The 26,778-nt window shown below is 35.5% G+C and overlaps 1 protein-coding gene across 2 annotated transcripts; it reads right to left on the bottom strand.

Annotated features, from left to right (window-relative positions):
• TMEM106B (transmembrane protein 106B) lies at positions 217-26,778 on the bottom strand. Of its 2 annotated transcripts, none has more exons than XM_003130176.4 (8): positions 26,561-26,778; positions 23,751-23,972; positions 19,986-20,049; positions 14,593-14,752; positions 8,968-9,108; positions 8,657-8,706; positions 7,227-7,280; positions 217-6,516 (listed from the first exon to the last, which is right to left on the bottom strand). In XM_003130176.4, exons 2-8 carry the CDS (start codon positions 23,968-23,970, stop codon positions 6,378-6,380), a joined length of 828 nt encoding a protein of 275 aa, XP_003130224.1. In that variant the 5' UTR covers positions 23,971-23,972; positions 26,561-26,778; the 3' UTR covers positions 217-6,377. The 2 variants fall into 2 exon arrangements, with proteins under 2 accessions (XP_003130224.1, XP_020958093.1); XM_021102434.1 differs by lacking the exon at positions 26,561-26,778 and adding an exon at positions 26,399-26,535.

Here is a 26,778-nt window from a genome sequence, read left to right as displayed (position 1 = left end):
AACTATGAGACAGACTCCAAAGGTATTACAGACATAGAACAGATAGAATTGGCAACAGATTGGAAACTAAGCATATAAAAGTTAAAAGAAATCAAATGATATAAAAGTGGAATTTGGGTAACAACTGTAAGAACTCAAGATCTTTAAGCTAAAGGACTTTTAAAATATTTATGGTGATGTGTCTATGTCAAGAGGATTTCAAAAGCATAACCAAAATACCTGACTGATACAAATTTTATTTTTCATGCTAAAATTTTTACAAATTTTATTTTGTCATACACAATTACAAGAGTAACAGTTACAAGTGATTAAAAAAATAGCATTTGGGGGCACTTCTATTCATTTTACCATCATAAGCATGTTTTGTTAGAGGAATAGCAACAATGGTTACAATTACAGAACTGCTCAACTTGGAAATTTAATAAGTATGTTATCATGGAGGCTAATACATAATATAAACCAAGAGTAAGTGCCCAAACATAGTGTCACGCTATATTCCACAATCATAACCATGGGTTAGAATTTACCCAGCAGTGCCATCATTCAAATATTCGACCAAGCAGGTCAAGTCAAAAAGCATCTCAAACCAGAAAGCATTTCAAATCATTTTTCAAACTCTTAATTTATTTCTATGAGGAAATATAAGACAAAACACACAAGACATATCTTGCTGATATTTTATGCCTAAAACAAAATGAAATTATGCACTTTTGAAACTTGGCATTTTTTTGTCTCACACACTAACTCAAAGATGAATAGTGCTTAGAGCATTTAGAATCACCTGACTATAGCTGATACGGTTATCTCCCAGACTTCTAGTTTCTAAAATTCTGGGGGAAGTGGGACAATTTAAACTGTAACAGTCTACAAGGTAGTAATATTACATCTTGGCCATTGGCCCAGTACTAATCCTTTTTGGTTTTTAGTATACAAAATATGCTGAAAACATTTCTCTTAAACACATTTCAATTAATGTAATTAAACAGAAGGCAACAAACTTCCTTCTAGAAGAATTAGATTTAGCTATGAAAAACTTGCCATATATTTGTTAAATTAATTTATGGAATACTTTTTGGGTCAATACAGACCATACTGTATTTTTTAATTTAACGACTGTGCTGAATGTCTGTAAAAAGAACTAAAAACATAACCACATTGGTAGTTTTTCAAAAAATGGAAATTAACATTTTTATCCCTAGAGTAACTATATATATATCGCTTGCTTTTATCCAAATTAAGAATAAATTTCAAAAATCCCCTGTGAAATTTACATTCTAAGCACAAAAATACACAAATATTAGTTCTAACCAGAAATTTCAGCTGACAAGCGAACATTTTTACCTTGAAATACAGATATGGGATAGAGAAGAGAAATTTCTGACTGAAGCATATGGCAAATATATTTTGTTTTCATGTAAAAATAAATTTTTTAAAGAAATAGTGTTTAACAATCTTTTTACCCCATCTTCTCAAACATATTTTTTCCTTAAAATAGTTTAACATCTCATTTAAAATCTGATTTTACAAAAAAGAGAGAGAAAATTAATTACTTTTAGACGTATTTGAGCCAAGCCGTTACTGTTTTCAGATGTTATGAACTAAAAATCATGACATTACGATGAGTAACCTTGGCATACAACCTAATAACTTGAAGTTCAATTCATACTGCTTATCAAAGAAGAATGATATGTATTTGTAATTTAAATTTTTATATCTTTTAAAAAGAAAAAAATTGGAGCCTGGTGGCCCAGTGGGTTAAGGATTAAGGTTACAGTGGTGGCGTGGGTTCAGTCCCTGGCCTGGAACTTCCACATGCCCTGGATGCAACAGAAAAAAACCTTTAAAGGGTAAGTATTAATATTTAAAAAATCAATGATACACATTTTTTGTACTAATGATCTAAAAAATAAGTACTCTAAGACTATTTTTGAAAATACCATCAAAAAAAACCTCAGAATCTTATATATTAAGTACGATATCCAACACATTTTTACATTTAAAATATTTTCAAAAGTTAGAAAGAAAATATGCTAATTGTAAGACCAATGATGCTTGAGTCAGACTTGTTTTGAATCCCTAATCACGTTCAAGCATAATTCTTAACTTCTTTAAAACTTAATTTCCTCAGAGGTGAAATGAGGGGCAATGATAATAACTACCTTAAAGGGCTTTTCTCAGGGATAAGATAATGCACACAAAAGCTTAGTACAGTATATGACACAGTAAGTAACCAGTAAATATTAGCTATACTGAGTAGTGACTTATTTTTGGAGTTAAGCATGTAATAAACTATGTTCTTAAATAAGATGGGGTCATTATATAAAAAACTGTTTATTTTAAAACTTTTTAAAAAACAAGTAAAATGCTATGAGAGGAAGTTGGGAATATGCTCTCCAATTAAACACCCAGAATTATACTGTAATAATGATGAGGCTAAGTAACTCAAAGGATTGATTTAGGCTAAAGTCTGAAGTCTCCTAAGTTATTTTTCTTGTGTTTTGGCAGTCACTTCCTATTTATTTTAACACCAAACTGTGTCATTCCCAAAAAAATTCAGAAGATCTGAGGTTAATTTTATTTCCTTATCATTCATAAATTCTTAGAGAAAATAATTAACTCATTACCTAAATTAAGAAAAAAGGCATAGAAAAAATACACACAATAAAATCAGTCATTTACGTACTATGTGCTACAGTAAAGATGGTTACTTAGACATTTCAAGCAGCTTTAACAGTATCTAATATTTTCATACTATTCTTATTTCAAATCTCAAATCCAATAATCTCTATTATTTATAGTCTACTCTGAAACATATTTTTATCTTTCTTGGAAGGAGTACTAAACTTTAACAGACAAATTAAGCTAGAGATTATGCTCCAAAATATTTTACAAATGTTCATTTGCCATTTAAAGTATTTCAGGTACCAATTTCAATATACTGAAATCTTAGGCCATCATTATTATTCTGATTGCCAGTATTACCTATGTGAATGTTTTCTCTAATTTTTATTCATACTAACCTGAGTCAACAGGGCTTTCCAATGGTTATTATTATTATTATTTTTTGTCTTTTTGCCATTTCTTGGGTCGCTCCCGTGGCACATAGAGGTTCCCAGGCTAGGGGTCGAATCGGAGCTGTAGCCACCGGCCTACGCCACAGCCACAGCAATGCGGGATCTGAGCCGAGTCTGCAACCTACACCACCGCTCACGGCAATGCCAGATCCTTAACCCACTGAGCAAGGCCAGGGACCGAACCCACAACCTCATGGTTCCTAGTCAGATTCGTTAACCACTGGGCCACGACGGGAACTCCTCCAATGGTTATTTTTAAATGACAGAGCACAGATAGGGAAGACAGAATAACTAGGTCTAGCAAATAACTATTTACTAAATATGAGATTTTGAGCAAGTACCTCAACTTCTCCATGCCTCTTCACCCTACCACCATCCTTTTCTGACTCACAGGATATGAGAAATGATTTAAGATAAAAATATCAAAGAGTTCTGAAAAGGGCACAGTGCTATTTATATACATGTCATATCAAAACACATAGGTTTGTTACTATATTAGATGTGGTTATAATGACCAGTCTATTAAAGGTACAATTTAAGAGAAAGTTATTTTTAGAAGTATCAGAAAAAAATCTGTAACCTCTTTACTATGTCCTTTGTATAAGGTCTAAGAGCAGTTTCAAAAAATGTTATCAATAGCTACCCTACACTACATAAGAAATTACACTGGACAATGACCTAAGAAAAGTTAAAGCCTCACCCATTATTTTAAGATTTTTTATTTTTTTAGTGGCTATAAGTTTGCTTCATCTTAATGTGTTTGTGTAGTTTTATTAATTTATAGTCTGCTTTGTTCTAGGCTTGTTCTGGCAGTTACAGAACCATCTCTAAAAGTAGTCACAGTGATCTTTATTTCTCTATTATTGGGATTTTTTTAAAACTTATTTCAAATTCCAGTTTTATTCTGACTTGAACTCTACAGAAAGCAGGTATAATAAAGAGTTTTTAAATCAAAGATGAAGAAAAAAATATTCAAAACTAAGTCATTAAAAGCAAATGGTTCCTTATTTTCCTGACTCTTCGGTAGATACTTTGCATGTACTATAAAAGGATATTAGAGCCACAAGTCAACAGAAAAGTCCATTTAATTTACACTACATAGTTTTCCAAGGTTTAAAGATACAAATCAGGAAAATAAATCAGGACTGATTTTGAAGGAGACATATCTGAAGGATGATCTTGAGGAAATGGGGCATGAGTACAAGGTGCGAACAAAACAAAATATGATAAAAAATTTTTAACATTGTTTGATTTTACACAGAGACAGTGAAATGCTATTATTTTCCAAGTCATTAGCTAACTGAGAAACTAGATGGGTTACTGGTCATGTGTGTAGAAACAGATGTGGAAGTCCCAATATAGGTGATTGTTGAAGCCAAAACAGTAGAAATTTTGAGGCAGCAAAGGGTCTAGATTACTACTCAATAAAAGACATCAAAAGACAGGAGAAGGAGAAAAAAATTAAGATGATATGAAAAGTGCAAAATGAATCTACACATTAGAGAACTGTGTAGTTTCAAGGAAAAGGGGAGTAGTCAAAAAACATAGCAGAAAAAAAAATTACAGATTGTGTTGGACTACAAAGTTCATAAATTTAAAGGGGTGACTTTAGTTCAATAGTAAGGATGGGTGAATTAGCAATGGATTAAGGGAAGTCTAAGTAGTTATTGAAAAAAAAGGAAGTTAGTGCATTTCACCTGTTTAAATATTCACTCAGGAAAATGTAGAGAAAAGGATATGAAAGCTAAGGGCAGACCTGAGTGTGTTTAAAGGCAGAAAGGAGGGCTTCATTAGCTCTAATTAATTAAATAAAGCTTATGTTTTATAGTTCAGAGAGTCAGACTTATTCATAAGTATGTTTCAGACCTAAGTTAGGCACTTTGAGGGGAGAAGGGGTAGGTGGCCTGATTTCTGTCACTAGAAAACAGAAGAAAACTAATCTCAAGCCACTTAACTGTTTTTGGTATCATATTCAGCCCCTACGCTCAGTGCTATGTATTTAAAAGGTACTCAGAACTTGGTAAGTGAAAAGGCAAAAAGCCCAAATGGAAACAGGATTAAAAATATAAAACAGCAAAGTAAGTCAATAATTTACACTTGAAAATAACTTTAAATAAAACCCAAATCAAAAGCAGAAACCTATAAAAATGTTAACTGCTAGATGCATGATATCCACGATGTGCAAAGTGATTAAATTTTTAAAAGCATAATATAGGTTTTATTTTGATATAGCCACCATCATTTAATAACATGATTCCCTGGGTAATTTCTACCAAAGAAGTAATTTCCTCCTCTAAAACATTCATAAAATTGATGACTTGGGTACTTAACAGCTGTGAAAAGTTAAGTGTCTTCACAATTCTTTAGTATGAAAAGCAACATTAAAAAAAAGTGGAGCATCAATATTTTATTTCAAACCTACTTTATGCCTGATCTAATATGTAATTGCAACAATATTCACATTTAGAGGTTTCTGAATTTCATTTTTGTTTAATTTTAATGAGCAACTTACTATATTTTAAATCTGTACCACTTTGACAATTATTAAAGCTATATAAAAGCCATGCACAATTTATTTACAATACTATAAATGATTAGGTTTTTACACAAAAATTTCACAGAACTATAACTAACATGGAAAAACATGTGAAACATTATTTCGAGGTTTTTAAAAATGTTAGGTACAGAATTATGCAAAGATTATTTTGGTTTATAAATGTTATGCAAGCAAGCACTAGCTTGAAATAAGACTGACAAAAACATGCAAATGAGGACTTCAAATGAACAAATAAGAACATTTAGCTAAAAGCTTAAATATAGTTGAAATACTACCAAGTAGCAATGGGAATTTATAAAACAGGGAAAAAAAAGGTTATTCTTTAAAAGTATTCCATGAATAAGAGGCCCTCATAAGAGTCTATAAAAAGCATTCAGAAATAAAGTTTCTCAAACTATGTTCATCACCAAAATTATGTTTTCAGTAGTGATTAGAGCTATGAATTTCAAATAATTATCTATTGTCCTGTAGAAGTCTAAGTTCGCCCCTTTTGGGGGGAGACCAGGAGAGAAGAGAACCAATCAGTAAATTCAGATTCAAGTAAAGATCCTGGTACAAATATGATGAACACAGAGTGGAGAGTTATGATAATCTACAAGTCCACATACTTTTAGCTACACTCTTAAAGTAGAAGTGTAAACTTTAGGTTGTTCAATTTAAGATCTATCAGGAAGTTAAGTACCTCACCCTACAGAGTTCTGAAAATATCAACAGCTATTTCTTCTTCCCCAGCTGCATCTCTGCTTTTACTGTTGTGGCTGAAGTACATTTAGATATTCAGACTGCCCCAGCTGGTAAGTTGTGTTCCTTCCACAATCAACATACTGGTACCTCTCCTGGGATATCTGTTCCGAATGTCCAAAGTAAGTTGTTGTTACAGTAACTCTAAAAATAAAACAAATGGAGAGAAACACTGAATATTTCTATATAAAAAAGACTTTATATATCAAAATTCTCTCCAGAGAGATATTCTTTAATGACTTAATATTCTGGACATGAGCCTAGTAGGAAATAGTTTGCCACAGACCACAGAAATGCTGGCTGAGCAAGCCCTATCCAAACAGGTGAAAAATATTTTTTTTTCAGAATACCTATCTTTATTTAAAAAACATGTAAGACCACTGCACTCTTAAAAATAATTATACAATTCTCTCATCATATGAAAGGGTTAATCAAAGATCAGCTAATGGCCCAACTACTCCACCTATAACCCACAATGTTTCCATGACTTAGCATAACACCCAATTTGCAAACCAGTAACATTATTTCTCCTATCTTTAATGATTCTTTACCACAGGCAGCAAGGAACTAACTGGGTGCTGAGCTTGTCCTTTTCACTACCAAACTTCTGCCATTTTCCTGAGTTCTTAAAAGGTCCAGGCTATTTAGCAGCCAAGTGATCCTTCACTATTTCTCTGAGCTCCCATTTCCTCATGTGTAAAGTGGAATAATATTTACTTCACCTTAGAGCGTTCTAGTAAGGCTTAATACCAAATGAGCTGGCATTTATAGAGATGTATATGTATGCTCTAAGCCAATGTTATATATCTAATTTTAAACAAAGAATTGCTTTCAAAAAAAAATTTCATACTTACTGCATCATGAGAACTATGTTATGTACTTTGATGGATATCAGTGTACAGAAATCACTGTTAAAGAAAAAAATGTGAATACATGCAAACTATGGCATTATAAATTTAAAATAGTTTAATTACTATTCTTCTTCCTATGTTAACACTAACAAAAATACTATTAAGATATAATAAATAAGCATTTATTAGTTGAGCATTTTCTATACCTCAAATGATAAATATTATCATGACTTCTTATTCTAAAAACATTATGCTGGAGTTCCTGTTGTGGCTCAGCAGTAATGAACCCAACTAGTATCCATGAGGACACAGGTTTGATCCCTGGCCTTGTTCAGTGATCTGGTGATGCCATGAGGTGGTATAGGATCTGGTGATGCCATGAGGTGGTATAGGCTGCAGACATGGCTCAGATCTGGTGATGCCATGAGGTGGTATAGGCTGCAGACATGGCTCAGATCTGGCATTGCTCTGGCTGTGGTGTTGGCTGGCAGCTACAGCTCCGATTCGATCCCCAGTCTGGGAACTTCCATATGCCATGGGTGCGGACCTAAAAAAGACAAAAAATAAATAAATACATAAAAACATGTTTTCATACTATAGCAACTGTAGAGTTGTTTTAACAGGGCTACAAATTACTGCTACTGTTTATTTTTTTGAAATTTTAGTAACCAGTGTGTTACTCAGAAATTCTATATCAGGCTGATATCAAAAGATGATGAAATTTATTACTTTTTTTTTTTTTTTTTTGGTCTTTTTTTGCTTTTTTTCTAGGGCCGCTCCCACGGCATATGGAGATTCCCAGGCTAGGGGTCTAATTGGAGCTGTAGCCACTGGCCTACGCCAGAGCCACAGCAACGCGGGATCCGAGCTGCGTCTGCAACCTACACCATAGCTCATGGCAACGCCGGATCCTCAACCCACTGAGCAAGGCCAGGGATTGAACCCGCAAGCTCATGGTTCCTAGTCGGATTTGTTAACCACTGTGCCATGTTGGGAACTCCCAATTTATTACTATTTTTTACGTAACAAGAATTAATAATCATTTAGATCCAATTTAAAAGCTTCAGAACTTAAAACCAGTAACTGAATATTACTATATCACTAGTATTTTTATTCCTCCTAGACTAAAATAGAAACAAATAAAAGAATGTGAGAATATGGATCTTAAAACATAGTTAATAAAAAAATGAGATTAATTTACTCATTTGATCCTAATTCTGAAAAAAAGAATTATATGTATAGGTATATGAACATTAATGTTACATATCATTAATGTTACATATGTTGAAAAAGGGAGAAGAGAACAGAGATGATCAGAAGCCAGAAGGAATATTCCAAAATGTGGTCTTTTCACTGCTAAGAAGATGGGAAACTAATATTTACACACACATTTATAATTCAATGAGAGAATATAATTAAAAATCAGAACTTACTACATATAACTCATTTCCTCTGCTATGACAGTAGGTACTGTATAATCAATCTGAAAGGCAAAAAATGAAAAGGAACCAATAGAGGATAGGATCAAAACATCCAGTATTTCAGATACGTTTCATAACTTCAAAGAGTTTAGAAATCTGTACCTTTCCATTGATTCTAAGACTTTCTCTTACACATGTATGGGGTACATTTCAAAGTCTAGTTTTTAGGAAATCCTCCATCTCCCTCAGGTTAATATGACATACAAAGCTGAGATTAATTTACTCATTTAACTTCTCAAAAGTATTTGATAAACGAAGCTTACTTGTTTCATATCCAGTGGACCAATTTTGGTTATGTTGTTCAAGCGTGCCTTTCCAATAACTGTTTTTGAAAACTGAACTTGTGCAATGATGTTTTCAACTTCAACAGAATAATAGTTATTATTAGTTATATTCAGTGTATTCTGAAAAAGAAAGGAGGCATAATATGTACAAGTTACCTTAAAATAAGCATAACAACTATGTATTCAAAATTAATAGAGAAAATGACTCCAGCTGTGGCCATGCTCCATTTATTACGTGGAAGAAAAGTATTACCAAAAATGTCAAGGAACATTAAATGAACAAATTACTTGGTTTTATGCATGAGTGCTAAGTATACAATATGCCTACAATGATCACACTTAAAAATGGCTCCAGAAAATGTATAGTACAGGAATATAGAAAAACGAATGTTAGAAAATATATTTGTGGCCTAAGTAAAAATTCAATAAAAATAATTCTAAAATTTCATCTAAATGTTTACTAAATATTAATACATATATGTCTCCACAGACTAAGCTATTTCCTATTCTATTAAATACAAAGGCAATCATTTAAAATATTAAACAGTACTTTAAATAAACTATTTGTTTAAAAGACATTGGTATTTCTAACATATATCAGGAGAGAGTCCCAACAGGTTTTTGTTTTCAGTTTTTTTCTTTTTTGGCTGCCTCTCTGAATATAGAATTCCAGGGCCAGAGATCAGACCTGAGGTGCAGTTGCAACCTCTGCTGCAGCTGAGGCAATGTAGTTAGTATCCTTAACCCACTGTGCTGGGTTGGAGATTGAACTAGTTCAACTGATCGATCAGTTCAATGCCACCGATCACATTGTGCCGTAGCAGAAACTCTCCAACAGGTCATTTTTTAGAAGAAATGGGATAAATTCAAGACTGGCTGGCTGCAAAGAAATGCAGTTGCATCATTTCTATGCTTAAGTAACTGCTGGGGTGAACTTCTACAATTCTAATTTACAACAGTTATCTCAAATTACTTTAGGAAACAGTCAATGAAAATAAGAAAGAAAAATGTTAAATCAAGAAATAACATAAAACATCTAAAAGTCATAGCAAAAGAAATCATCAACAAAATTGACAATATAAACAATAAATCTTGAAGAATTTGCAAGGCAGATAATAATGATTAACATTTGTACAAAGTGCCTTATAAATTGGAAAAAAAAAAGTCAAAGCCTTCCCTGTCGGAAAAAAAAATTAGAGCAAACAACATGAGTAAAGAAATCAGAAGAGTACAATATAAATGGCAAAGAGGAGTTCCTGTCGTGGCTCAGTGGTTAACGAACCTGATCAGCATCTGGGAGGATGCACGTTCGATCCCTGGCTCAGTGGATTAAGGATCCGGCATGGCTGTGAGCTGTGTCACAGATGTAGCTCGGATCCCGTCTTGCTGTGGCTGTGGCATAGGCCTCTGGCTTCAGCTCCGACTGGATCCCTAGCCTGGGAACTTCCATATGCCGTGGGTACAGCCCTAAATAGACCAAAGACAAAAAATAAAATAAAATAAATGGCAAAGAAACATGTAAAATCTCTCAAATTCATTTACAGTCAGAGAAAAGTTGATTTAAGTAAAAATGCAATATTTTTTTATACTCAATAAACTAGTAAAACTTGTAGAAGTGACAGATTTTATTCCAGGCAAGAATATGCACAAAATGATATATTTTTATACTACTGGAAATATGTGAAACATTACAGCAATATTTATTAAAATAAAAATTCTGTATATCCTTTGACCTAGCAACTCTACTTTTGAGTACTCCATAGAAATAAAAACATTAGGCTGTTAAGGACAGTGTTCTTGGTACTAGCAAAAAAACAAAAACAAAAACAAACAAAAATCTTGTAAATAAAGTGAATGCCCATCATAAAAAAGAATGATTGAAAAAATAATATTAAGCCATTACATGGAATAATATGCAGAATGGATTAACTCTAAGCCAGAAAACATGGAGAGATTTCTACAAGGTATTAATAACAAATGAAAAAAATCAAGATGTGTAAAAGTATGTACAAAACATTGCTTTTAAAAATAAATAATGATTTAAGAAAAACAACATGTGAGTTTATGAGTTAATATGAATTTGGAAAAAGATATGGAAAGATACAATATGGGATAAATGAAAAGAAGAGAGAAAATAATCTTAGTGAAAAAGGATTAAAGGAGTTTCTACTGTGACTCAACGGTGTATTGGGAGCACTGGGACACAGGTTGGTTCCCCCTTCCCCAGCACAGTGGCTTAAGGATCCGGTGTTGCTGCAGCTTAGCTCAAAAGTGCTGCTAAGATCTGATCCCTGGCCTAGGAATTCCATATGCCGCAGGGTGGCCAAAAAAGAAAAAAAAAAAAAGATTAAAAAAGTGCTAGCAGGAGTTCCCGTCGTGGCGCAGTGGTTAACGAATCAGATTAGAAACTATGAGGTTGTGGGTTCGGTCCCTGCCCTTGCTTAGTGGGTTAACGATCCGGCGTTGCCGTGAGCTGTGGTGTAGGTTGCAGACGCAGCTCGGATCCCGCGTTGCTGTGGCTCTGGCGTAGGCCTGTGGCTACAGCTCTGATTCGACCCCTAGCCTGGGAACTTCCATATGCCTCGGGAGCGGCTCAAGAAATAGCAAAAAGACAAAAAAAAAAAAAAGTGAAAAAAAAATCAGCAATTTTATGGTCATATTTATGCATTCATTTACATTATTACAGTTTTAAATGTAGAAATTAAAAAAAATTCTATAAGATGGTAGAAATAATTTTTATCTAAATACATAAATAGTTTCATTGATTTGGCTTTTAATACCAACATCAATTTCATTTCCAGACACTATAGAAAAGGATTGTTAACTTAAGGTCAATGTACCTTCTGATACAGACCAAAGAATGGGATTCAGGAGAATCTTGCAGTCCTATACATATGCAAAATAATACTGGTATGTGGTTCTTCTGAAGTGTCAATAGTTTTCACTACAACATTAAAAGAGATCAATGATGCAAAACAGATTGAGAACAAAAATTCTTATGAAAATTAGAACAAGATATATTGGGAGTTAGAAAGAAACAAAAATAAACATAAAAACAAAATAATAAGATAGAATTTGAAATGGAAACATGAAGTTTAAGCACAAAGATATTTTCTGAATAAATATTTATGACAGCAAAACTAAGAATCTATTGGGAAAATGATTGAGTAAATTGTAATACAGCCATGTAAAGAACCTACACACAATCACTTAATATGGAAAAAAGTAGTGAGATCTCAATTAAGAGAGAACGTGCATTTGCATACACTTGCATATGTGTGTATCCTTTATATAAAAAGTCCAATTATGTGTTATTTGTAATATATACACGTATATATACACTGTTAGCAAATATATGTATAGTTGTCCCTGTATCCAAAGAGGACTGGTTCCAAGACCACCTATGACTCTCCCTACTCACATTCACTCAGCCCTCACCTCACCACAGGATACTAAAATCTGGAAATGTTCAAGTCCCTTATGTAAATGACACAGTATTTGCACATAACCTACACACATTCTCCACATACTACAGATTACTTAAAATACCTAATGCAATGTAAATGCTATGTACACAGTTGTAAATACAATGTAAATGGTATGTAAACAGTTTCCAGAACACAGCAAATTCAAGTCTTGCTTTTTTTTTTTTTTTTTTTTTTTGGCCACTCCATGGCATATGGAGTTTCCTGGGCCAGGGATAGAATCCGAGCTGGAGATGTAGCCTATGCCACAGCTGCTACAATGCTGGATCCTTAACCCACTGTGCCAGGCCAGGGATTGAACCTGTGTCCCTGCCACTGCAGAGACATGACTGATCCCACTGCATCACAGTGGGAACTGCAACTTTGACTTTTTAAAAAATCTCTGATTTATTTGTTTTTGTTTTTTAGGGCTGCACCTGTGGCATATGTAAGTTCCCAGGCTAGGGGTACAATTGGAACTGGTGGATACAGAGGGCAGACTAGTAATATACTAATAGTTAGGTCTAGGTAGACATGAAAATATACATTACAGTATTTTTCAAATGTCTTATAACGATAAATATTTTCACAAATAGACAAAAAATACTACTGATAAAGTATAAGTAGTACTACTTCATTTTAAGGGACAAAAGCAACATTACATAATTCCATTTTTCAAAATATTGATAGAAAACCAGCAGAAATCTCAGCCTTTTATCTCACTGTCATCCAGTTAAGCCTAGTGTTTATCTATATAATAAACCTATTTCTTATTTAATGTTCTCATTTTCTCAATTTAGTTAGGTACTAGTATCCCAAAATATAGGAATTCCTGAATAGTTTTTTAAAATAAAGATACTGTTATTTAAACATACTTTCTGGTATCTAAAAGGGAACAGCACATGGATTTCATTATCTTTCATTATAAATTTACAGGATTTCATCTGAAACAGGCTCTGGAAGTTGGCCAAAAATATTCAGCCATCGTTTTAAACACTGTACAAAAAAGGAAAATACAATCTTTGTTCCAAAAGGCTGTTCAAGTGGGGAAAAAAACCCAACAATTCCCTAGTCATATGAAATGCTTTATAAAATTAGTATTGTGTTATACTTTTGCACATATATATTCACAGATACAATTGTTGGATTTTCTCTTTTTTCAAGCCCTTACTTAGATTGACATCTTTGACAGTAAGCAATGAGCATAAATGGATCCATGGAAGTTCCTTTTTTGTTGTACTTGTTAAGTAGTTCCACTTTAACACACATTCCATTTCACTCCCTGACCCTCCAAAGCCTTCTTCCTCAAAGGCAACACCATAGGCATCTCTACCGCAACCTAAAGGTACCAAACATCTCTTTGAGGAACTTAAGTCCAATATCACTTTTCTAAACACATCACCGCCACAAATATGTACCTTAAGACATGAATCAATATATGTCTTTTAACAATACAGTGGTTTGCAAATCATGTTTTTTTTTTTAAACAAATGTTAACGTGTAAAATAGGTATAGGATTTTCTCTGAGTTTTTGTTTGTGTTCAGATGCAGGAAGGCTGCAGGGTCCTAAAAAAAAATCACTGTCCTGGTACACACAGAGGCTATTTTCACACATACTAATTTATAAGAGAAATCAAATAAGTTACTTGTTCTTTACATTTAAAGATAAATGAATACAGTACTAACTGTAAAGCATTTCATGACAAGGGAACTGTTGGATTTTTTTTCCCACTTAGCAAAAATTGTGTTTCACAAGATACAAGGAAATGAAAATATTACATTTAAACATCTATTGAATCAACTACGTTAGTATCTTGCTAGAAGCTATTCAGAGTCAAATACTGAAAAGTAAATAGATGGTAAATACTTTTTTTTTTACAGTAATTAATTGTTTTGTCTATTTTACCTTCCTAAAGGCATCTTCAAATGCTAAATGATTTTGTATACACAGGATTGCCAATATTTATTATTTGCCACTTTTAGCAGAATCATAAATGACAGAGAAGGTCAATATAACAGACATACACAAAGAAAACAGTACTGATATCTAACGTTAAATAATCTCTCAATAAGGACAAAGGTATTGCTTAACATGATAAAGGAATGAGGTCAAATATTTTTAATACAACTATGTACTTACTGTGATATTTAAATATATTGTACGCTTCTGAACATCATAACTGACGTATGCTGATTTTACGCCAATGTATTTCACGTCGATAGAGCGAGGGAAAAGGAAAAACACAGCCAATCCAGAAAGAAGCAGACAGACAAACACAGAAGCCATCACATACAGTTTTCTGCAAAGGAAAATGGAATATTTAAACATAATTCATCAAAAATTACATAACAAAACACTTACTAGAGAAGACATTTTTGATTTGAATTTTGCCCCTATATATTATGCCAGCAGGAAAAGATGTATGATTTTACCACCTTTTTACATTATAACGGTATTAAAAATGATTAAATTTCAATCTATTAAGTGTTAAAATGTCCTCCTTCAAAGACATATTTACCATTTTGGAGACTAGGATTTCAGATTTTTTACAGATAGAACCTTTACTGCAGTGATTCCCAAACTAGGCTTTTCATTAGAATCCAGCTGGGAAACTTTATACAAATATAAATTTCAAGACTCCCTGACGAATTCACTGAAGCAGAATTTTCACATGTGAGTTTTGCCATCACATGATTCTCTAAAGTGACTGCTCATCAGAACCACCTGTGAACCCCTTAAAAATGTAAAGACATAACCTTATCAATCTAAGATAGCCCTTTTGAGTCTCCTCATCCCAAAGTATTTACATACTCCATTTTAAAAACATTGTTTACATTCATCAAGTATGCTCTGAAGATGTTGTTAAACTGTTTCTTTAAAATCAAGAAAAGGGAATAATATAGAGTTCCCTTATGGCACAGGGGGTTAAGGACCTGGTGTTGGCTCGGGTTGCAGATCCAGTCACTTGCCTGGGAACTTTCACATGTCATGGGGAAGGCCAAAAAAAAAAAAAAACCAGAAAAGGGATAATATTATGCAGGGATAAGACCAAAAAAAAAAAAAGCCTCCTGTGACATTGCTATTCTAACTCCCCCTGAAATGTTTCTTTCATTTCTCACTCTTAACAAAGAGAAGGAAATACTTAGCATCCATAGATGAAAACTACCTCCTATCTTCGATTTACCCTCTAAACTAGAGTTTCAAGACACTGCAGTCAGCCCTCCATTATTTGCATGTTTTGAATCCCTGGATTCAACCAACCACATATTGAAATTTCCTTCTATGGTTGGTTGAATCCACAGATTTGAGACCTCAGATGTGGAGTCGACTGTACTATGCCATTTTACAAAAGAGACTTGAATGAATACCAGTGGATTTTGGTACATGCCAAGGCTCCTGGAATCAATCTCCGCACTGATACTAAGGGACAACATTATTTCTTGGTTTCTCCAATAAATAGCACTCTGCTCAAAGCCCACAGCACCCTTTTTTTGGTTTGTACTTCTTTTCTTTAAATGAGAGTTTCAACATTTATTTCAGGTTCTCTTTTTTTCTTTTTTGCCACACCCATGGCATGTGGAAGCTCCTAGGCTGCAGACTGCTGCTTTGACTCTTATCACTCTAATTTTATCTCTATCACTCTGGCAATACCCTCCTGAATACTCCACCCAACATCCTATGCATTATGAGATTTTCTACACTCATTGATGGAAACAACTTTCCTGGCCCTGTGTAAGCTCTGAGGACCATTCCCTTTGCTCCTTTCAGACAGCTCTTTCTCTAGCTTCAGGTACTTTCTCCATGCATTCACACTTATCAGTATCCAGCTTAACATCAGAGGAGCACCCTCTGTAACCCTCTACTTTTGGAAATCTGCCCTGATAACTCTAGCCATCTTGTCCTCCTGGATCCCTAGCACCATTTACTTCTTAATTCAGGAAGACTGCTAAGCTCTGCCTGGGTTCTTTTCTATGGGCTACACCCTGAAACCTTTCTCTGGACAGTAAGCGGGTGAAATTATAAGGCTCACTTCTTTTGTTTATCCCTCCACAGGGATATCTGTCCTGAGCTGCTTGATGTTCACTGATTGAAAATAACATTTCACTATTTTGTATTTGCATAATTTTGTGGTTGTTTCATGCGAGTGGATCATTCCAGTCCTTGCGATTCCCATCTTGGTCAGAAGTGGAAAATACAATTTATTTGATTTTGTAGTTTTAAGTCTTTGTTCTGATGCTAAAAATCTTGTTCACTAATGGCATTTACACAGCTATTTATTTACTGTATGTACAAAAATTTCTAAATTATACCAAAATTACTACTAGTAATGCAACTATTGAGTGCAGTTTAAAATACCATTTTAGTTTTTTTTTTTTTTCCCATTTAGAACGTATCTTCCTAGACACTGACAGTCAAAATACAATGTTTTTAAGTCACTTAAAGTAAGTCTTTGATGTGTGGTTATGTTATCAACTTGATATACAGTTAGAATCATCTGTTTCAGTTTGTTCCAATTTTTAGGAACTGCTTTTTTTTTTAACTTTTGATACAATCTTTTAAGTTGTATTTTAAACAACTACATGATCTAAAGTCTAAACAAGAGAAAAATATATATGTGCTCACAGAGATCTCACTTGCTTACCTGTTCTCTCTTCAAAGTCCTTTCACAAACTCTGAGGGTAATCAATTTTGTTAGTCTTTGGTTTATCATTCTATTTTCTGTGTGTGTATATGCATGTGTGTGTTTTCAAATAAAAATGTGCTGTGGATATCACAGTGTAGTAAAATAAAGAGTCCTTCCTCATTTCATTTTATCATATGGATAGAGCATTACTTCTACCAGTCATCTACTACTGGCCATTTCAAACATTTCTTGTTTTTGCTAATACAAACACTGCCACTGTGAATAACTTGTGCAAATGCCATTTACTACTGCATTCTAAGGACAGTAATCCTTAGAAATAAATTTTCCAAAGTAGAATTCCTGAGCCAAAGGGTAAATGCATGTGTAATCTTAATAGATAAGGCCAAATTTTCCCGTCTGTATCAAGGCACAAGGGTGCTTATTTTCACACAGTACTGCCAACAACATATACTGTCAAAATTTTGGACTTTTGTTCATCTGATACATAAGAAATTTGAGAAAAAAGAATGTGTACATGTATGTGTAACAGGTCACCTTTCTGTACAGTAGAAAATTGAAAGAACACTGTAAACCAGCTACAGTGGAAAAAATAAAAATCATTATAAAAGAAATGGTATCTCAACGTTGTTGTAATTTGCATTTCTCTTAGGAGCAAGACTGAACATCTTTTCATATGTTTAACGGATATTTGCTTTTCTTCTTTTTGAATTGTCTGTTCATAGCCCTTACCTTTTGTTTGGTTAGGCTTTTTCTTTCTCCAAACCATGAAACTCTACAGGAAGGATATTGGATTTTTGTGATAATAATTTGTAGACATCACATCCCAGTTTGCTCTTTGTTTTTTTGGCTTGAAAAGCAAACATTTGTTTCTCATGGCTCTCTAGGCTGGAAATACAAGATGAGCATGCCTATATGCCAGGTTCTGGGAAGGGCACTCTTTCTGGCCTACAGCTGCTGGCTGCCTTCTCCTTATATCTTCACATGGTCCTGGCTCCTTGTATTCTGTGATTTCCATTTTTTTTGTTTTCATCTTGTAAAAGTTAATTTACACTTTTACTAATTTTTTATTTTATTCAAATTTATTAATCTTTTCTTTCATTACTGGATTCTAGATCATAGGAAAGTTGTTCTCCTCTCAGGTTATAAAGAAATTAACCCTAATTTCTTTCAAATTCAGAACTGTCTATACATTATGTAATAGTCAGACTATTTATAAAATCTTGGGTTAGTTTTCATTCCATTCAAGACTTAGATATGCTGCTCTATTGCATATTTGTTTGAAGCAATGTGGTCAAGAAATAACATGCCAATCTGATTTTCTATCCTTTATAAATTCATTGATCCTTTGCCTGGGTGCTCAAAAAGGCTTTTCGGCTATTTATTTTTACAAGTTCAGAAATTTCACTAGGATGGGTTATTTTCAAAATTATGGTGTATCTTTGAAATGTGCAGATTCACATGTTGTTTTACTTCAGGGAAGTGATCTTGAATTACATGTTAACTATTTGTTCAGTTTGCCTCCTGAGATTTTCTTCACAGACTTGAATTACATTCATGCTCAATCTCTTTGCCTTGTGTTTTATTACCTTTCTCTCTTAAGTACTTTTCATTAACTTGTTTGTGTTTGTGTGTGTGTACTCATGGGATGTATGGTTTCATTTCCTCCTTTGTATCCTCTATTTCTTTAATTGCACTTTCCAAGGTATCACTTTGCACTGTGTTCTTCCAGTTTTGCCTTCATTTCTGAAATTATTTTTTTCTAATTCTTTCCAGGGGCCTGTAGACTGTCTTTCTAGTTTTTGGTCATCTCACTTCCAAGCTCCTCAATTTCTGACTTATGTTATGCTATCGTAATGTCTACAGTTTACTTAATCTCTTTTAACATTAGGTATTAAGTTAAAGCTTTCATCTACTGTTCCAATAACGCTTCATCATCTGTTAGCATTTTGTTCAGTTCATTTTCATCTTGGTAAAATTTTACTATCTTTGTGATAATGCTTGATAATAATCCCCTCCTTTTTTGGCCCATGTTTAAATGAGATGCATTTTGGTACTCTGAAGAAAAGCTGCCATTTTAGGTGGTCAGGATGGGCCAGGATTTTTTTCCTAGCTTCACTGCTCAAGAACTCCACGCTATGTTGTTACATAAAGGATTAAAACAGATGGTCTGCATGTATATCCACTTATCTTCTGAGATTATCTCTCTACTGAACCTTTTCTCTCTTTTATACCTATTCTTGCCCTACAGAACCTGGATTCCACCCCCAGCACTTTTTCCCTTTAGGTTGTATCTGTCCTTTTGTAGGAGTTTTTGATGTCTTAAGATGATCTGGTTCCTTCAGATATTCTTGAGGCCTTTCTGCACTCTCTCCAAGCTAGAGTTTGTAGTCTTCCCATTTCCAGAGATTATTCTTAGGGGTATTCACTGAAAGTCCTCTGAGTGGGGGCCTCTTCTTCTGGGGTAAAGAATTTACATTGTGTAAGGGCTCTTAGGCTTCCCTTTACAACTTCCACACAGCTGCTAAGCATGTTTGGGTCCTTACGCAATCATGATTTTCATGATTTGAATACCCATATTTATTTTGAATTTAGTGGGAATACCTTAACACCCATTCTTAATGAAAATGTTGTTTCTGTCTTTCCTAACTGCTATTTTAGGTCTGTTTTAAGAATAGATTTGAGAAGACTTAGATACTATGCTGCTTTCAAGAACTTACCCAATCAGGAATCCTTTTTTGTTTTTTTATGACATAAAGCATATGAGGCATTACTCAACAACCTGACAGTACTTTTTTCTTTTTAACAGTTTTAACTAAAGTATTTATTTATACATAATTTGAAAGGTAAGAAACATTAAAACAATTGCCACTTTCTTATAATCACTTACGTTCTTCTTGGTCTTAATCTTTGATCACTGTATGGAATCAATGCTACCAGTTGGTTTTCTTGTCCTAAAAGTAAAAGAAGTAGATTTGGAAAGTTATTAACATAATTAATTAAACACATAGTGACTCCTCATCAAAATCCGGTATGGAAAGACCAGAATAACATCTGGCCCTCATCTCATTCCTTTAATAAACTGCTCTCGAAATCTTCAAAAATTATCAGTAGCAATTGAATTCCAAAGCAGATACTCTTTTTTTCACACCTAGATTTCTACCTAGTCAAAATATTATAAAGAAGGAGAAAAAGCAATACTTTCTGGAGTTCCCATTGTGAGGTAGAGAGTTACAAACCTGATTAGTATCCATGAGGATGCAGGTTCTATCCCTGGCCTCACTCAGTGGGTTAAGGATTTGGTGTTGCCGTGAGCTGTGGTGTAGGTTGCAGATGCAGCTCGGATCCCGTGTTGCTGTGGCTCTGGCAGAAACCAGCATCTGCAGCTGATTCGACCCCTAACCTGGGAACTTTCATAAGGCTTGCAAGTGTGGCCCTAAAAAGCCAACAAAAAACAAAAAGCAAAATGGAGTAATTCCTTCTCTACTGAGAAAAACATCTAAAAAGTCCCAGCTTTCAGAAGATCTGAATTTACCAAGCATTCCTTCATACTCCCTCTCTAATTTTCTATTCCCCACAGGTTTCCATTAAGACTTTAATTTGGTTATAGGAATCAGAGCAGAAGAAACATACTGCTGCCCCTGTGTCCTGAAACCCTTAAAACTATAGAGGTCCTCACACTCTCCCTCTTGAAAACCAAAACTGACACATATTAAGGCTCATGCTTTAGGAACCCCTATTTATACATAGCTTCCAGGACTCTTTCAGGTCACACCCCTCTCCACACTTAGTCCCTTCAAAATCCAACATTTATAACTTGAGTTGAACATTATATGCTTTAATAGATAAGGGAATTTTTAAATACAAATTTTCTAGTCTTACCATAACTTGGCTCTTTGTGTTAACTATTAAAGCACCACAGTCAAATTCTCTTTAAAGCTTTCTGTAATACTTCTCTTATTCCTCCCTGCCCCCTCCACAAGTCTCCCCTTATCTATACTCCCACTACCCACATATAAGTATATAAATATATACCATTTGTATATGTGTATGTGTTTACATATCCTATCTTGTTTGGTGGTATTCATCTGTCTGAACTACATCTGGTTAAAACCAACCCTTTAGCCACTATGCCTATGTCCACACAGCTAAAAGCAGAGAGAGAAAAACAAAACCAGTAGGCTCAACGATCTCATTTTAGAGCACCAATCTCAAGTGCCTTTTAATGATGCCAACACTCACACTATATTTCCCTAGTTCACACTCTCAATCTGACTCTCTCAAACTATAACTTCATAATGTCCACTCTCTTTTCCTTTCTTTTTCTTTTATTTAGGGGCACACCCACGGCATATGGAAGTTCTCAAGCTGGGGTCAAGAGTCAGAGCTACAGCTGCTGGCCTACACCACAGCCACAGCAATGCAGGATCCGAGCTGCGTCTGTGACCAACACCACAGATCATGGCAATGCCGGAGCCTTAACCCACTGAGCGAGGCCACGGATCAAACCTGCAACTTCATGGTTACTAGTGGAATAGGTTTCTGCTGTGTCAGAACGGGAACTCCCACTTTCTTTTCAAATGCCCATTATCTTCACCCCATTGTTACTCTTAGCTCACCATATAGCAAAGGGAAGAAAACTTACACAATCTCCACCTGCTTCTGTATCCACACCTTCCCTTCTATCACTAGGAGTGAATTGTCTGTGCTCCTCTTTAATAGCAGCCCCCTGCACTTGTGCACTGAATCTAATAATTCCCCTCTGTTGTCCGCACTATCAAATTTTTCTCTATGCATCATTCTCACTATCATACAAACATATTATTCATTCCATCTTCAAAAAATTCTTCTTCTGACCTTATAAGTTGCTCTAGCTACCACTTGCCTTCTCTCATTTTCTATACAGCAAAGTTCCTCAAAAAAGCTATTCTTATCACTATATAACTTTGCTCTTCCTACGCGCTCCTAATCCTACTCTATACAGGCTATACATTTTTTTGCAGGCTACCAAAACTCCCTTTTTAATGGTCTCCAATGGCTTCTAAATTCACCAAGTCTCCACACTGCCTGATCCATTAGGATCTAATATAGCTGATCAATCTCTCCTCCACCAAGGACTACATTTTCTTCATTTATTTTCTAGGACACCACAGACAATGGGATTTGCTACTTCTATTGTGACTGCTCTTTTTAGTGTCCTTTGCCAATTCTCATGTCATTGACCTTGAAGTGTTGCCATGCCCCAAGGGTCCGTGCTAGAGTTTCTTCTGTCTTCTGTTCATACTGATAAACCTACTATTCTCAACAACTTGTTTTTTGGTTTTTTTTTTTAGGGCCACACCTGTGGCATATGGAAGTTCCCAGGCTAGGGGTCGAATTGAAGCTGTAGATGCCAGCCTGCACCACAGCCACAGCAACTTGGGATCTGAACCACGTCTGCGACCTCCATCACAACTCACAGCAAAGTGGGATCCCTGACCCACCGAGCCAGGGATCAAATCCACATTCTCATGGATACTAGCTGGATTCTTTTCCACTGTGCCACAATGGGAACTCCCTCAACCAACTCAGTTTTAAACAGCATTTAACACTGATGACTCTAGCCTAAGCCTTGTATTTGAATTTCGGGCCCTTCTTATAACTAATGTCCTACTGAGCATATCCACTGAGAAGTCAAATACACATCTCCAAACTTAGCACATCTAAAACTGAGCTCCTGATTTCTCCCCTGAGACATACACTCAAACCTTCCTTTCTTCCTCTTAATAAGTAGCTACCTCTTTTTTCCAGCTGCTCAGACAAAAACATCCTTGAAATCACCCTTGATCCTACTATACACAATGCACATCTAGGCTGCCAAAAATATCTACTGGCTATAGCTCGAAAACATATCCAGATTGCTAAAATAGGACTTGACCCCCTCTCCATCCCCAGCCTGGTGCATTAATAGCTTCCACTACAATAATCCTTTTATTCTACTACCTCTGAAAAAATAAAACTTTATACTGTCAGTCTGTCCTCCCATCAGGGTCTCCCCAGGGTCAAATATCAACTTTTACTAACCAGAAAATGAGCATAGCACAAGGTACTTTTATTATTTCTACTTATTGCCATTGCTACTAAGGTAGCCTATAAACAGCACATGGGAATTACTCACTACTAATTTCCCCTATGACATGCCACAAATTGATTTTTTTTTTTCCTATATGGCTCATCTTCATATGCCATTCCTCCTCACATAGTTCTTTTAAAAAATAACTAATTAGCACATGACCAGCTTAGTAACAAATTAAAAATATCAGGTCACCTCATTACTTGTATTGTTTCTAACATCCAATAAAACAAAGCAACTGTGATATGACCTCTATTGATGTCAAATAGGATGAAAAGAGGTGTTGCAAGTCAGCTATAATTAAAGGTGGGAAAGAAAAAATAATGTAGGTAGAGAGGTGGTTTTCATTATTGCTTTAGGAACCTCAATTTATATCTCTGTTTCTTTGTGTTTTTTGACTGAAGATAACCGATGCGAAGTTTTGATTTCAATTCTAAGAGTCTTTTAAAACATAAAGGGTTGTGCTTAAACCCCCTGGTTTCATAGTACTTGTGCAAATGCTGGTATCATTCTTAAAAGGAAAAACTGTGCAATAACACATACCTCTAGGAATTCTTCCTGTTCCTTGACAAGTGGGGCAAGTGACACTATCTCTTCCTGTAAATTCCACATATGGAAACTGAGAAACATCTCCATTTCTTCCATCTTCATTATGGACTTCACTATTGACTAATCCATTTCTCATATTTTCAGTTGATGTGACTGCATCATAAGCATCTTCTTTATTCGAATGCAGAGGCAAATGAGAAAAAGACTTTCCCATGTCTAAGAAAAAGAAAAATCTTATAGTAAACTACAGTAAAACAGTATAGTCAAGAATATGGAGTTCCCACTGTGGCTCAGTGGTAAAGAACCCGACAATGAGGACTCAAGTTTGATCCCTGACCTTGCTCAGTCGGTTAAGTTTCCAGTGTTGCTCTCAGCTATGGTGTAGGTTACAGACACAGTTTGGATCTGGCGTTGCTGTGGCTGTATCATAGGCTGGCAGCTGCAGCTCTGACTTGTCCCCCTAGCCTGGGAACTTCCATATACTGCAGAAGCGGTCCTAAAAAAACAACAAACAAACAAACAAAAAGCCACTCAAGAAAATTACAGGATATTTATATTAGTCAAAGTAATTTAGAACAACCTTCAAGGGAATGTTTAAACCACTATTTGGATCAGAATTACATTCAATCAAAGTAATATCTGAAATAAGAGAGCCATTTATTAGAGTTCAGTAGTATTTTTCTAACAAAATGAAAAGACATCACATCAGATTTGTGATGAGAATGGGCTTTCAAAGAATATTAAATACTAAATATTAATCTGACAAAAGCCTACACTAGTTCTCTGACTAGAAATACATGGACTTCACTCAGAATAAAACAAAAACACATTCTGTGTTTCTAAATGAAGGCAAAAGTTGCTTTGGGTAGACTGCAGTTAGTTATCACCAGGTAATATCAAAGTAGTAGTTTTCATACCCCCATGTGATAAATAAAATCCACAAACTTTCTCATCTTCACATTTCTTGCTTTAAACATTTAAATACTTGCACACAAACTCGAAAAACAAAACGTTCATGTTTTTCTTTCAATAGTTAGTGAAGTTAAAATTATGAAATTAATATTCCAAAATATTGACTATAATTCATCAAAAATACATGGGGAAATTAAATATCAATTTAAAGCCAAATAAAAATAAGTAATTAGTGCTAGTACCTATATCAAAATAACCTCAGCGGGTAGGTAATATAATAACATTGCAGTTAAGGTCATACAATTTTAAGGATAAAACGAACTTAAAAAGTCATACATTCTATCTATTGATATTCTTAGAGCAAAGTAACAAAGGGAGAAAGCTGAATTTAAAAATAATCCATTCCTTCTTTTTCTTAATTTGAACATATACTTTTATCAGTTTCTAAAAACAGATTATTAAAGTCATTCACATAAAAAGATATTTCTTTTAAAAGTTCTCATTGATTTTAATAAGGAAAACTGGCATTCAAAATAATTCAATTTATCTTATGCTGCAAAGAAAAGTTTGCTTTTTAAAAATGGCATTCGGGGAGAGGTTAAGGATCTGGTGTTGTCACTGCAGAGGCTTGGGTTCGAACCCTGATCCTGGAACTTCCACAAGCCACAGCTGCAGCCAAAAACAAAACAAAACAAAAAACCCCATCCGTGTGCTGGAGTTACTCAAACATTGTGTCAATAGCAAGATAAAAAACTAAACAAAATTTCAGAATGATGAATAAAGATGCCTATTTTCACCATTAAAAAAATCTATGTACACTGATTATTATGTTCAAAAACATAAACGATTTATAACTTCTAAAAATGCACTATTTTCTCTTGATTTGGCTCAAAGAAATGAAATCCAGGCCAAACCAATACTTGCCAATCACAGGTGGCTCACGGGCAAATTAACATCACCGTCTCCACACACTTTGACCTTGGAGCCTGTATGGAATATTAGATGAGTTGGGATCGGGCCTTAGCAGCCAGGGCCTCAGAGGCACCCTTTCTGGGATCTCAGTTAACACAACAGAGGTATAAGGTGCCTCCCACTGGAATGTCTTAAGGGGAAAAGACACAGAAGGCAAAACCAAGTGGCTCTCAGTCTGGGCCTCTTTTCCACTCTTATGTAACAGTTGCCTTGATAGAGTCAGCCTCTGACTGGTGTTTGCATCATCAAGGCTAAAGGACAAGTTGCAGACTGTGAGGTACTGGGGCATCCTTGTCCTCTCCACCGGATTTTCCTCAGAGCACTTCAACCACTTTTATTTCTGGAGATTCCTTTAGTTTATAAAGAGGTGCTGGGACCGTTCCTCTTCCCTGTGTTCGATGTTTTTATCAAAATCCTTTAATTTACTCAAAATCAACACGGATCTCAGACTCCTTACGGAGAGGGGAAAAAAACCTGTATAGGACTCCATCCAATTTAAATGGGTCATGATCTGAGCGAGAGAAGTCGGCGCCTTTTAAAAACTACATAAACAAAACTCAGGACGCAGCCTGCCTACTCTAGGAAAGGTTAAAGTTGAAACACCGGCAGCGAGTAAAGAAAACTCAAGGAGAGAAAACCCGGGGCCACCTGGGCGCTCAACGTACGGAGACCCGGAAACTACCCTGTGTGCCAGGCTTGGGCCGAAGCCTGGAGCCCCTTGGCAGGAGGCTGGGCCCGGGTGAGAGAAGGTGACACACCTCCACTGCCCAGCCCAAAGCGCCTCCCTGGTCGCCGGGCGGGCCCAGCTCCCTGGCAGCCTCCCCTCCTCCATCTCCTCGTAGGGCTCGGCTCTTCCCAGGGCGCCCGCTCGGCCCTGTTCCAGAAGGGGACTTGGGGGCTGCGCGTCCTGGGTCGCTCACCGGCACGCGGAGTGCTGCGCAGTCCCGAGCTGCTCCGGCGCGGACAGGCCCGAGGAAAGGGTCACGAAGTCCGCAGTCCCGGGTGCTGGGGCTGGAGTCAGCGGCCTGCAGCGCTGGGCCGCCGCAGGGTAGGGGTGGGGGAGGGGCGGCACAACAACAGCTTAAGCCGAGGCCCAGCGCTGCTGCGACCTGCTCCCGCGCCTGCGCAGAGCGCTCCC

This window comes from Sus scrofa, chromosome 9 (genome assembly GCF_000003025.6).
Source record: "Sus scrofa isolate TJ Tabasco breed Duroc chromosome 9, Sscrofa11.1, whole genome shotgun sequence".
In the NCBI taxonomy this organism is placed as follows: domain Eukaryota; kingdom Metazoa; phylum Chordata; class Mammalia; order Artiodactyla; family Suidae; genus Sus; species Sus scrofa.
This window is presented reverse-complemented; position numbering and strand designations above follow the sequence as displayed.